Here is a 12800-nt window from a genome sequence, read left to right on the forward strand (position 1 = left end):
TTTTTTTTTTTTGCAATGCGTTCTTTGTTTTTTTGCTGTTGTTGTATTTTTTGTTGTTTTCATGCCCCATTAGCTGGGAAGCCGAGCTGCTGAGAGGCTTGTACTCGTCTGGCGGTTGGCTTCTTTTGGCGCTTGCGCGTTTTTTATGTGCCACTTGGGGCAGTCAGGCGCGCAGCTTCCTCAAATTGCGCGCCAAAAGGCAGCGCGCACCCAAGCCAAGCCAAGGCAAGCCAAGGCAAGGCAAGGCAAGATTAGAGCAGAGCGAGCAGCATCCAAGTGCGATCCGAACTTTATCATTAGCAGTCAGCGGAGCGAAACAAAAGACTGTGGCAACAAACTTGCGCTCCTTCGGGCAGACACGCACAGCATCTCCACACACAAAGAGTGAGAGAGAGAGAGAGAGAGAGAGTCGCACAGTAGCCAGCAAATCCGCTTGGGCAAATCTCTTCGCTCTTTTCTTGATTCCAAATCCAACTCCGACTGACTTGACCCTGGCATTTTGCGACGCAGACTTGCCCGCAGCTCTGCGCCGAAGATGCTGCACTTAAAAAGCAACACAGATCCAAGGTTTTAGACAGCTTGGGCTGAAGCTACAGTGAAAACTCTACGAGAGATGACTCGTTCGCGGTCCGAGCCGAGGGAGCTGTATCTATGTAGAAGGCGTCTGAAGAGATTCAGGGCGGGGCGGGGGAGACATCCTAGCGAGCAGGCAGGCGAACTTCTGGCCACGATTAGGCCAAGTCAGGGGAATAAACGATTCCGAGCGGGAAACAGCTTCGTCTGGGTATTGGGTACCAAAGGACATCCAGAGAGAGAGAGAGAGAGGGACATTCAAGAGTTGCCCAAGCAGGAGACATAATGCTGCTTCGGCCAGAGCGGGAATTGGATGGGCAATTTCTGGAGAGGACTTCAGCTGCGATTCTAGCAAATTTAGCTTTTTTTAAGCTCTGCCCATTTGTTGTTTAGTCATTTTCAGCTTTGGATTTGGTTGCTTCGCTTGGCGCTGTCCGTTATTGGGGCGTTCACTGTACTCGCAGGAATGTCGCCTTTTTGTGTGTGGCAAGAGCATTTCATATTCTAGGAAATGGCCAGCCCGACGAGTGCTTCCTGCGCCGCCCACATCCCGATGTCGATATGGATACTATACTTAACTCTGACCAAACACACACATGTGTGTGCGAGTGTGTGTGTGTGTGTGTGTGTGTGCAAGAATGTTGCAATCGCGTCTGCCAATTCGACTTGTTGTCAATTATCATAATTTTGCAGTCGCAGTTGCTTATGCTTTTGCTGTTGCTTTTGGTTTTGCTGTCGTGCCGCACTGGCAACAATTTGTTGCAATTACATTGGCATTCTTCAAGCTGCACACACACACACACACTCGTATAGTCGAGTCACCTGCCTGGCTAATTAAATTGAAATTCGTTTTCGCAACCGAATTTGCACTTGTCGACCGCCTCGCGTTGATCTAGCCACAGCCACGCCCACCGCCGCCCAGCGCAATCATTTCATATTTCGTCCGCTTGAGTTTGCAGCACATAATTTGCAATTTTGCATGCCAGTGCCCAACAATGCATCCAGCCTAAACCATAATGAGCTGCTGTGTGGCTGCCAAACGCTCTAAAATGGGCGCAACAACTGCCACGCCCACCCAACAAGCCATGGCCATGGCTGCTGCCGCCAGATTTGGCCACAAAGTAATTGTCAAATTTCTCTCGGGCCAAACACTTTTCGTAGCGAGTGTGCCCGACTGGGGATTACCTTTGCTGCATACATGCAACAAATCACACACATATGCATGCACAGGCATGTCACACACGCATGTCACGCCCGCATGTCACACACACGCATGTCACACACATGCACAAGCACGCAGGTCACTAGCGATTGTGCTTCTTCTTCGCTTAGCCCCACATCCTTTATATAGGATACGATTCTTGCCCAACTTTGGTATTTACAGTCCAATTCTTATGAACTTAACAAATCATAAATATGACAGACAAAAGTGTGTATATACCAAGGCGCCAGGTTCTAACTTTAAAAAGTCGTCTTTTTTCAATGTATGAGCAAAGGGATTATCGGAATTTAAATATTTTGAAGCTTTCTATACAATAATGGAGAATCTACACATTTTAGTGTAATTTAGCTCTTAAGATCTTTAAAAACCAAATCATGTGATCGATATTTAGGAAATAGAAGAAGAGTCTGAGTCTACGGAACATATATTTCAACTTTGATCTAGCTTTTAAGAGTGTTGCAAGGACAAAGGAATTAAGCACAAAATACTTTTCGAAAGACTTTGCATACCTAAGGGTTCTCCAGCGAGATGCTCATTTCCTCGAATTTTGCGAAAGTTCAGAGCTGGAGCTGAGCAAAAACGTTTAAGCTTGATTTGTGCAGAGAATTTGTAGTTTTTCGATTTGGGCAATTATTGAATATATCTTGCGGGATATGCCGAATGTTCGTTCGGTAAGATAACACATTAATTAAATAAAATATGATGCCAAATCTGCTGCTGATTGCGATTCGCGCAGCTGCACAAATTAAGCAGCTTTCGGCTGAGGCCGAGGCCTGAGCCTGAGCCTGAGGTGAGGCTGAGGTGAGGTCCGGTCCGTGCCAACGGTGGCAGCTCAGCTCAGAACTTACCACACGGACAATTTATGCGCACAAATTAACAGCAGCAAGATGAAGAAGAAGAATAAGAAGCACAAGAATATATGGCTCGAACGGACTGCAGTCTCCAGTCGCCAGTCTGCAGTCTTCGGGCAATCAAATGACTGCCACATAAATTTATGAGCAGCGTCTGCCAAATCTCTTGCGAGCTGTCACCGAAAGAACCCAGGTGAAGGGGCAAGAAAGGATGGGGGGGGGGGGGGGACACAGACGCGTGCTGCGGCCAGCTGGAGAGACAGCTGCAGCAGCAGGGAAAGGACCGCATGCTCAACTGGCCAAGCGGCAGCTGGAGAAGCTGGAGAAAAACCAGGAAAAGGAGCGCAAAACTCGTTTCGCACAACCAAGTGTGTGTCTGTGTCTGTGTGTGTGTGTGTGTGTGTGTGTGTGTTGCATGTTGTCTGGCATGTGGACGGCTCCTGCATCGCGTCCTGGCTAAATTTAGCACGAGCCCAGCTCAGCTCTGCTGCAAAAAAGGGCTTTAACTGCGGCCCAAGTCCGACTACCAAAAATAGTCGTTGGACTTTGGACAACAGTTGAGACCTTTTCTGATGCTGCTGCTGCTTCTCCTCTTCATCTTCTTCTTCTTCTTCTTGCTGCTGCTGCGGTTGTTGTTGTTGTTGTTGTTGAAGCAGAAATGCAGCAGACTTGACAATCTCTGTCCAGCGCTGTGTTTGTTCTCCGAAAAAAAATGTGTATATAAAGAAAGTAGCTTGAGCTTTTTTTTTGTAGAAACTTCTAAATATTCACGCCTTCGTTAATTTATTCATGAGCGAGAGTCGAATGATAATAATAAAAAAAAAAAACAAAAAAATATTCAAAGAAATATTCGAAAAAGATGGTCGCCCAATTAATGATATGAGGGCGCGCGGCTTATGAGGCCCGTCAGCATGATTTTCCCATATTCATCAAATTTGCATTTATCTCTCAGCTAACGAAATTTTTCCATTACGTTCAAATCAAGCAAATAAATTATGCTTTAAGTTTCTCTGGAATTCTGAGAGACAACTCGGAATAAACTTATAATAACAGAAATATCTAATAAATTATAATAATACAAAAAATGAGTATGAAAGAAATTGCCGGTCCAGTTTCTCAAATTCTTAAAAATTAGTTTCACAAAATCGATAAATATCGATTTTTAGCACAAGATTGTTAGGGCTAGGCAACTTTATTTTGAAATAGCTTCTTCTACAACTTATGCATATAAAATAAAACGAGAGGGACGGGAGTGCCCGACCAAGAGATACCCTGTGAGAGCAGCCTTACAGTCAGCTTATTTGTCCTCCTTCTATACTTCTGCTCTCCTCAGTCTCATACTGAAAGAGGCGTCTTTTTCGGCGCTTGTTGTCCGATCTTCAGGCATCTTGATATGTTGTGGGAAACATGTTCATCTATCCAGCTAAATCTAAGTTCATTTACTAAAATTAGCTGTCTACATACTGCATAATGCCCGAGCCATGCAATACAAGACAGTATTTCGTATCGATTTGACTAATAATATGTCTTGCTAGCAATAGAGCAGATGTTTAGCTATAAATTCAAGTCGAACCTAAAGCGGATTACAGGGCATTTGGCAGGCGTGCAACACCTGTTGCTTGTCAGTCTTGAGGTTGACAACTTTTGCTGCGAAAATTGCGTCATTTATGTGGCCAAGCTGCAATTTTCCATTTCCAATTGAACAGGGACGCCGAACGCCGAACGCGGAACGCCTTGTTTGGCCAGGCCCTCGAACTCGAGCTGAAGTCGGAGCTGTAGCCGGAGTCGGAGCTGATCGGTTGTTGGCTTCGATTGGACTGGATTTGTTTGTTTGTTAGTTGCTTGTTATCTTTGGACTGGTTTGTTTGTTTGTTTATTTGTTTTGCTCCGCTTTTGGCGCGTGTGCAGCAAACTGTACCAAGATCAACAACAACGACATCAGCAACAATATCTGCCTGGCATATTGCACGCGCAGTCAGCCCAGTTAGTTGGCCACTGTTGTTGTTGTTGTTGTTCTGGCAACAAGAACAGAAAAGACGACGACACACGACAACAATTAACAACAACAACAACAACAGCAGCAACAACAACAGCAGCGGCAACAGCATTGGCAACATCTAGCGGCAACTGTACACAGCACTTGCCACATCCTGTCCTCCTGCCTCGCCTGCCCCCTGGCAGCTCCATAGTTGCCGCTGTTGTCGCGACAAGCAGCATAAATTGCAGTTGTCATTACCAGCAACAACCACAGCAACAACAACGGCAATGCTGATGGCAAATTTATGTCTGCCTCGTGCCCAAGTCAAATATGAAAGCAGCAGAAAAACGACTCGAGTGACAGATAAATTGGCAGGCCAGACGCCAGTCCCAGTCTCAGTCTCAGTCTTAGTGTTAGTCTCAATCTCAGTCTTAGTCTTTGTGCCTTTCCTAGTTCCTATCCCAGTCCAAGTCCCAGTCTCTATCTCTATCTCAGTCTCAATCTCAATCTCAGTCTTAGTCTTAGTCTCAGTCCCTTCATCAGTTCCTATTCCAGTGCCAGTCTCTATCCCAGTCTCAGTCTCAGTCCCAGTCTCAGCTTTGGTCTCAGTCCCAGTTCCCCAAATTGGAGTGTCATCCTCAACTGCATCTGTTGCCAGGACTTGAACCTGTTTGCGACCAGTTAGGGTCAAGCCATTAGCAGGTCAGAGTTCAGTTGAAAGTGCACAGTGTTCATATCTGAAATGGGATCTGGCTTAGCATCAAAACGGCAGACAGCATTAAACATACAGAGCTTCCATTGAATGAAGGACTATCAAATAACCCGAGTCAGAGTCAATAAAGCGATTATCTGCGCATTCCCGTTCACGCACACACACAAACAAACAAATCCTTGAGAGTCAGGCAACAATAAATAAATAATAAAAACCCAAACACAAAGACGCTTAACAATTTTGATTTAATCTACCCTGAAACCGACCCGACCCAAATGAACATAGAAATGTTCGAATGTGTTTCCCACTCCCAAAAAAAACAATTCGGATCCTCCTTTTGGGTTTGGTTTCTCATCTATCATTGCTTTTGACCTCAACATTGGTTTCGACCCAAAATTATTTAATTTCAATTAGTAAATGCCCTTCCCAGAATACGAACTAACCAAACTGAACAAATATGTATACATTTTTAACATGATTTGTCTAATCTAGCATAAGCTATGCGATTTTATACATATTATCGATAGTCGATAAATCGTACGAGGCAATATTGATTGACAGATCGATGGATTTCGATATATGCAGCATCGATCAATATATATTAATATAAGTACCCCAATCGTGGCTATTAAACCTTACTCGCGAAAACTATTGATAAAGGACATGGTCACAATCAGCTATCGATAATTGATATTTGATAAAGGACATGGTCACAATCAGCTATCGATAATTGATTATTGCGAGAAAAATCAAGTGAAATCATGACAAATGTTGATAAGGTGCCCAAAGTTGAGGCTAATACAATTTAGTTAAAGCTTTCCTTCAAGACTTATCTAAATCTAAACAGAGTTTATTTTTGTTTTTGTTTCTCTTGGGTAGCTGAGTAGCAAAACAAAAAAAAAAAAAAAACAGAAAGAGATCTCGACGAGATAAGTGGACGGAGAACAAGCTGCAGCAATGAGGATCTGCTGTCGTTGTTTTTTGTGTTTTTATGATGATCTTAAACATGAGTTGGGGCAACGAGCAGATGAGGCAGCATAAATTGAGTGGCTCCTCTCGGCCAGTCGGTCGCCAGCTAATCGCTTCATTAATTAAATGGAAAGGCAAAGAGAGAAGTCGAAATCAAAGCTCAACGGCAACAAGCGCAAGGCGGCAATTAAAAGATCTACACAACAACCAGATCCGTTGGCTCCAGTCCCAATGACAATTGCTACTCGAATACAGCTGAACGGAGCAGGGCAGGAGCGTCTGTTGGCCCGGCTGCATTTGGGTGCAGCTGTGCAACCGGTTTGGCGCGTGTCGCAGCTTAGCCCGATGCCCGATGCCCGATGCCCGATCGCGCTCCTCTTTCTCTGGGGGTTCGTTTATTTTATTTTCTTTTTCTTTTTGCACAAATGAATTAATTAAAGAAGTGGCTTAAATGACAACGACGATGACGGAGGGCCATTAACATTAACGGCAAACGGGCCAATGGACACACACACACACATGAGTATGTCGAATGGCGCATGGCGAATGGCGCATGGCGAATGACAGACCGGGAACAGCTGCGTTTGGGCACCTAGAAGTATTCCTTGCCCAGACGACGACGCTCGTCGGGCTTGCGGCCAGCGGCGGTGCCGGGCGCAGCGCCGTCTGGCTCGCCCATCATATTCTCGAGCATGCGCTCCTGCTGGGAATTGAGCGCGGCCAAATGGATGTCGCGCGTGGCACGGAAATGACCGCAATTATACAAATGCTCGTTCTCCAGCCGTATATAATTCCATATGAAGCGACTACGGAACAGAGAAAGCCGTGAGCTGGAGCTGGAACCTGAGGCTAACTCACCGCGTGATCTCTAGGATGCTGGCAAAGGTCTTGATGTTGTAGGGCGTGATCAGCTTGTGGTAGAGCACCAGAAACTCGACGGCCCAGAAGCAGCGCAGGATCAGATTCTCAATGATGACAAAGTAGTAGAAGGCCTGCGGATAGACAAGCTTCTCGCGCAAAAACAAATGCTCACCCCGCCAGATCTTGAAGATGCCAAAGTCCTTGCACACGTCCCACAGATAGCAATAGATGGTCGATACAATGTAGCTCAGTATAAAGAACCAGGTGTACGGATTGCTAAACGTATTCGCATAGCCATCTACAAAAAACTGCCAGAGAGTGAGTGTCAACGGGTTGAGATTGGGGCGGGTAAGGACCCAGCAGTTATTCCGTACCATCCGTGCGTCCGCGCATTGTCGAAAAGAAGACCACAAAGAAGGTTGTCGAATATTTGCCAGCATTGATCAGATAGCTGGCCGACTTTGAGCCGCTGTCCCGGAACCGTCTCAGGCACTGGGCAAAGCGAAACCAGGCGGGCAGGCAGCGCGAGATGGGCACAAACATGTCCTCCTCAAAGCAGAAGTCAACGCTGGCATAGCGCAGCCAGCAGACAACATAGAAGCGCACAATATAATAGTAGTCGGCCATGCAGGTCACCAGGGAGTTCATTTGGTCGCCCATCCAAAAGTCGGCGAATCCCACATAGTGCAGCGGTGCGGTTATGACGCGCCCAACCAGCCGCATCGTCCACCAGCGGGCTGGCCAGTTCATGATAGGCAGCGGATTGATCAGCAGCATAATCATGATCAGGGTCAGCGCCAGCGGGAAGACGAACGGATCGTGCACATGTATTAGATCGTGGAACAGAAAGCCCAGTATCGACAGCGTCCACAGCAGGCCAAAGGTGCACGCGATCTCCAGAAATGTGGCCGGCTGCAGGTGACTGCGCGGATCGATCTCAAAGATGAGCACATGATTGACGCCCGCTCGCTGCCAGCCGGCCACATTGGCGGCCATATAAAAGTTAAATATCACCCAGGTAAAGGGTCCACGGTAGAGGCGCATGAACGCCTCAATGTTTCCCTGCACCGGCGGCCTCCGGAAGTCTAAGCGTGAACGGGCACTGCGTTTTAGTTAAGTTAAGTTGCGATTAGGGATGTAAGTCGCACTGCCTCGATATCGATGCATCGATGCATCGATCGATATATCGACCGATCGGTAACGAACATCGATCGATATGCCCTGATTGTGATTAACCAAGTAACGAAAAAGCAGAAGGAACAATGCTATTTTGTTGGGAATTGAGGGGAATAGGGGCACCAATGCGAAACCTATCGATAAGAGTTATCAAAATTAAGCGTCAACGGTAAAGAACATCGTTCGATATTCCTTGATGGAGATGCAAGTTTGATAGGGTGGATAGGGTCACCAATGTGGAACCTATCGATAAAAGATATAATTAGAATCGATCATCGATCGATATTGTAGAGATGTGAAATTGTGGTAGGATTAATCACAGCGGATCATCGATCGATGTTCACGTTCCGTAATCGTGATTATTCAGGTATCGAAAATCGAAGATCGATGGGATCATCAACTTAAAAACTATCGATAAGCTACTCAAAATTGAGTCTCGGTAAAATACAGGCACTTGACGATATCTATGCGGAATAATCACGATTGCATTAACATCGATAACAAAATCATGACTATCGAAAAGCGATCGATATGATCATGATTAATCGTGCGATCGATATCGATGCAGCCCGATACATCGATGCGTTTTGTTTACATCCCTAGCTAGCATGAAAGGGACTGGCTAGTTGAAGGTGAAGTGGTGGAGACTCACAGCTGAAGAGCGTGGTGAACGCGAGCATAAGGAACATGCCCAGAGCCAGACCGGCACGGAAAACAATCCGCGCCGGCGTCGGCTGCCCGAGGGGCGGCACACGCAGCTTGGTCATCGCCCGCGATCGATCGCCCCCAGCCAGATAATGGGTATACAGCTCCTCGACCTCGACAACCATGCGCTGGAGGGCGTGCTGATCAGTGAAGGGGGCATAGATAACGTTGCGCTCCATCCAGTCGGCGCCGCGCGTCGATCTCAGATGCTTGTCATACTTCTTGCAGATCTTACGGAAGCCGGTCTCATTGAGGGACTGAAAATTCTGCAACAGCACCAGCGTCAAATAGAATTCGCTATAGGCATTGCGCAGCTGTCGCTGGGTCATCAGCTTCCGGTTGCTGCTGCTGCTATTCGCGCGCACGCTCACCGCCGACGGCCGCTGCGAATTCAGGGAATAGGAGCTGGCGGTGTGGCCAGGTGCTCGCGCCGTTGCCAACAGCTGCAGCTTGAGTGTGCCATGTTTGCGGCGTGCTTCGGCCAGCTTCTCCAGAAAGAAATTGTTTACCCGTGTCAGCTCGTGCTGGCACTCCGTAAAGAACTGCTCCTCGAAGGCGGCATAGTAGGCATTGAGCTCCGCTTGGCTTACCGCATCCCCCGTTGGGGCACCGTCCACGCCGCGCCGTATCAGCGTCTTCAGGTCCTTGGAATTGCGGATTGTTGTTAGATTGCCAGCTGCCTGGGCTAACTAGAACACAACAAAAAAAAAAAAAAAAAACTGCGCTGTTGTGCTCGCAACTGGCTCACCGTATATCGCATGTACTGCTGCCGCCATTCGATGGTCAGGTGCGTCTCAAAGGTCTTGCCAAATTTCATCGTTGGCACAAGCCCCACAAGCAGCGCATGCGTCTCGCTGCTCTGTGGCTGAGGCTAGCTGAGTTTCAGTCTCGTCAGTATCAACAAATTCTGACATCTTTCTCACATGCGTGTCGAGTCTGGAAATTCAACAACCTGACTCAACAGCAATAACAACCACAAGCACAGTCATACAAATGACGGGGGGGAGAGAGAGCTCGTCTCAGCTAAACGTATCCTCCAACAAGTTCTAAGCTCTATGGTTCAGTGCACTTGCTTGTCATTTACAGGGTATAAAGATCATAAACAGTTGACTCTGCTTTCAATTCATATCAGATGGAGAGTTGCTCGCCGGATCAGGCTGTCAACCATGAGCTGAGACGTGGCTAGGCTCGTGCAGTGGCTCCCCATTCATCCTGCCAGAAGCGGCAAATACCTTGGAGTTCTACTAGACGAGGAATTCTATTCGACGTTCTCCTCAAGCAGTGCCTCGTCGTGGGAGGTGTGCTGCAGTCGGGAGATTTAAAAAAAGAAGAAGATCGTTTAGGGACCTCATCCAAATACGAAATAAGCCTCATTCAAAAAACGTTTGTAAAAAAGAAAAATGAGAAAGAATCGCTATCTTCGGCACGCCGAAGATTTAATACCCTTGCAGAGCCGACCTGTTCATAATGCTTTGCTCGTATCTAAGAAGCACATGGAAAATAATTAAATGCCGAGCATGGTTAAGATATCTAGATAAGAAAGAAAGTTTCTCATACAAGAACCTCATCTTCGACCGATCTTACCTATGGCAGCTATATGCTATAGTGGTCCGATCCAGCCGGACATGACTATATCGACTCAACTCTGGATACTAATCAAGAATATATATACTCGATGAGCTCGGAGATGTCTTCTTCTAAGCGTTACATATCTCGATGCATAATTATAATACCCTCTGCCAAGGGTTATACAAAAAGCTGGAGTTCAGAGTAGGCCTGGAGTTAGTCATATTTCTAGCCGGGTCGTCGATTCGTCTGAGTCAGAGGCAGGCATTCACCGACAGCTGATGACCCTTCTGTTAAGAGCTTCTCCCACCGCGATTCACACGCCCGCAAATTACTTTACCAGAACGGCCAAATTTTCTTTTTCAGTTTTGTTTTCGTTTAATTTTTTTTTTTTGGCAAGTGACTTCCTGTCTGGCCAGGTGAGTCACTTGCTGTGTCTACTTCCTTTTGTCACTCTTCTGCTGCCGCTGTTTCTTTTTCTTCTTGCTTCTCTGGTTCTTTCTCTTCCCGCTGCGGCTCGTTGACTGGGCCAAATTATCGCAGGCATCGCTGACAACGTTGACGCTTCAATCATTTTGGCAACAACAAACCGACGATGCCCAAAAGAAGCAGCACAACAGCTCTTATTATGGGCCAAAACAGTTATACAGAAAACAAAATAAATTTGATTGCAATCAAAAAATCGATCGCAAAGGAACTCAACAATTCATAGCTTATAAATAAATGTTTAATATAAGTATTTATTTATATCTTAAATTCGTTTTTTTCGAATTTTCCACTTATGTTTAAAAATCTTCAAGAATGAGCAGCTCTTTAGAAGATACCCCTTAATGGAAGCTGCTCTCCCAAAAGCCCATCTTAGATTTTACGCATAAATAAAAGCAAAACTTTCCAGATATGCAATTATTGTAAACATAAAATGCTTCTTTGCCATCAATTAAATTATCGAATTTGAAAAATATGAATAAAAAAGAAAGTACAGGCTTTGGGCTCGTCCGGGAGTTGAACCCGGGACCTCTCGCACCCGAAGCGAGAATCATACCCCTAGACCAACGAGCCGTGTTGAGCGCCGCCGATAAAGCTGCAGATATCAATCAACGAAAAAGTCACGACAATAATTGTCTTATCAATTGCAAGCAAATTGCAAATTTGCGGGCGAGTGAGAGAGAGAGAGAGAGAGAGCGGGAGGAGAGTGCAAGAGAGGGAGGGTAGCAGGGGTGCTGGAATTCCAGGCACTGTTGAGTCTCGCACTTGTGTGGCTGCCGGTGATCAGCCGCCTACGACAAAGTGCCGCTAGAAAACGGCACCACGGCCAACCGCAAAGGCGCAAAAAGTTCTCAAGAATCTCGCGCAGTTGTTGTTGTTGTTGTTGTTGCTGCTGCTGGTGTCATTGGCTTGCGATCGCGTTACACGAGAGAGTTACAGCTGCAGAGAGGCACAAAAAAAAGTGCAGCAACAGTAGGCAATACAGAGTTCTCTAGTCGGCTGTGCTCGACTAGCAGATATCCTGCAGCCAGCGCGGAGTTTCGCTTCAGACATTCCCCATATTATGCATATATACATTCTTTAATAACTTCGCTATCTATTGTCCGATTTAGATGAAATTTACAGCTCATAAATATGGCATGGAAATGTGTGTAGATATCGTAGCACAAGAATATATTTCTTGAGAATGTGTCATTTTTATCGATTTAATGAAAAGAGTGAAAGAGTAGGAGATGATCATGAATAGATGAGCTGGCACGTAGAAACACAAGACACGATAAATCTGTATGCCTTATGTGGTCGAACATTCGCACAAATCCAATATGCCCCATCTGGGCTCTGGGCTCATCTATATATTTGCAGCTGGGCAATTGTTTACAAGCTTGGCGCGTGCCAGACCCGAAATATGCGTCGAATGGCTTTGGCCCGTAATAAATAAACGACTGAGTCGTTATTTATTGAGCTTTTCAATTTTAATATTTATTTATTTGTATTTTTTTTTTTTTTTATTTACAGCTTGTGGCAACGGCAACGGGCCGAAGCGATTAATGTTCGAGCTGTTTGATTGTGACGGCTCGGGAAATTAATTAAGAAAGCAGCCGCAACATTTGCATGACCTCCAGCCGCAGGGCACGAAAGGGCTTGAGCAGAGCTCTGATAAAAATAAAAGCGAACCAACGACAACAAATGAGCTTATCATAT

General features: G+C 46.0%; 2 protein-coding genes and 1 non-coding gene across 6 annotated transcripts in view; all 3 read right to left on the bottom strand.

The window, feature by feature from the left end:
* Positions 1-12800, bottom strand: part of ec (ubiquitin specific peptidase echinus) — a 78289-nt gene that overhangs the window by 24603 nt on the left and 40886 nt on the right. The gene's annotated exons all lie outside the window — the stretch shown is intronic.
* Positions 6298-11180, bottom strand: LOC6634748 (solute carrier family 53 member 1). 4 transcript variants are annotated; one of them, XM_032440389.2, is made up of 5 exons: positions 9796-11174; positions 8995-9736; positions 7541-8251; positions 7164-7464; positions 6298-7111 (listed from the first exon to the last, which is right to left on the bottom strand). In XM_032440389.2, the coding sequence occupies exons 1-5, from the start codon at positions 9862-9864 to the stop codon at positions 6898-6900; spliced, it is 2037 nt and encodes a 678-aa protein (XP_032296280.1). In that variant the 5' UTR covers positions 9865-11174; the 3' UTR covers positions 6298-6897. The 4 variants fall into 4 exon arrangements, with proteins under 4 accessions (XP_032296280.1, XP_032296281.1, XP_002058195.2 ...); XM_032440390.2 differs by having other exon boundaries at positions 8995-9682; positions 9796-11173; XM_002058159.4 differs by having other exon boundaries at positions 6299-7111; positions 8995-9691; positions 9796-11172.
* Positions 11601-11672, bottom strand: TRNAP-CGG (transfer RNA proline (anticodon CGG)). Its single transcript has one exon. It is a non-coding gene; the product is annotated as a tRNA-Pro (tRNA).

Source organism: Drosophila virilis, chromosome X (genome assembly GCF_030788295.1).
Source record: "Drosophila virilis strain 15010-1051.87 chromosome X, Dvir_AGI_RSII-ME, whole genome shotgun sequence".
Taxonomy (NCBI): Eukaryota; Metazoa; Arthropoda; class Insecta; order Diptera; family Drosophilidae; genus Drosophila; species Drosophila virilis.

Bases quoted from the DNA above. Each gene is read 5' to 3' on its own strand.
- LOC6634748 (XM_032440389.2), bottom strand. From the start codon at position 9,864: ATGAAATTTGGCAAGACCTTTGAGACGCACCTGACCATCGAATGGCGG. The intron at 9,737-9,795 runs GTGAGCCAGTTG...GTTGTGTTCTAG, and splicing joins AGCAGTACATGCGATATACG to TTAGCCCAGGCAGCTGGCAA. The intron at 7,465-7,540 runs GTACGGAATAAC...AGTTTTTTGTAG, and splicing joins AATGCGCGGACGCACGGATG to ATGGCTATGCGAATACGTTT.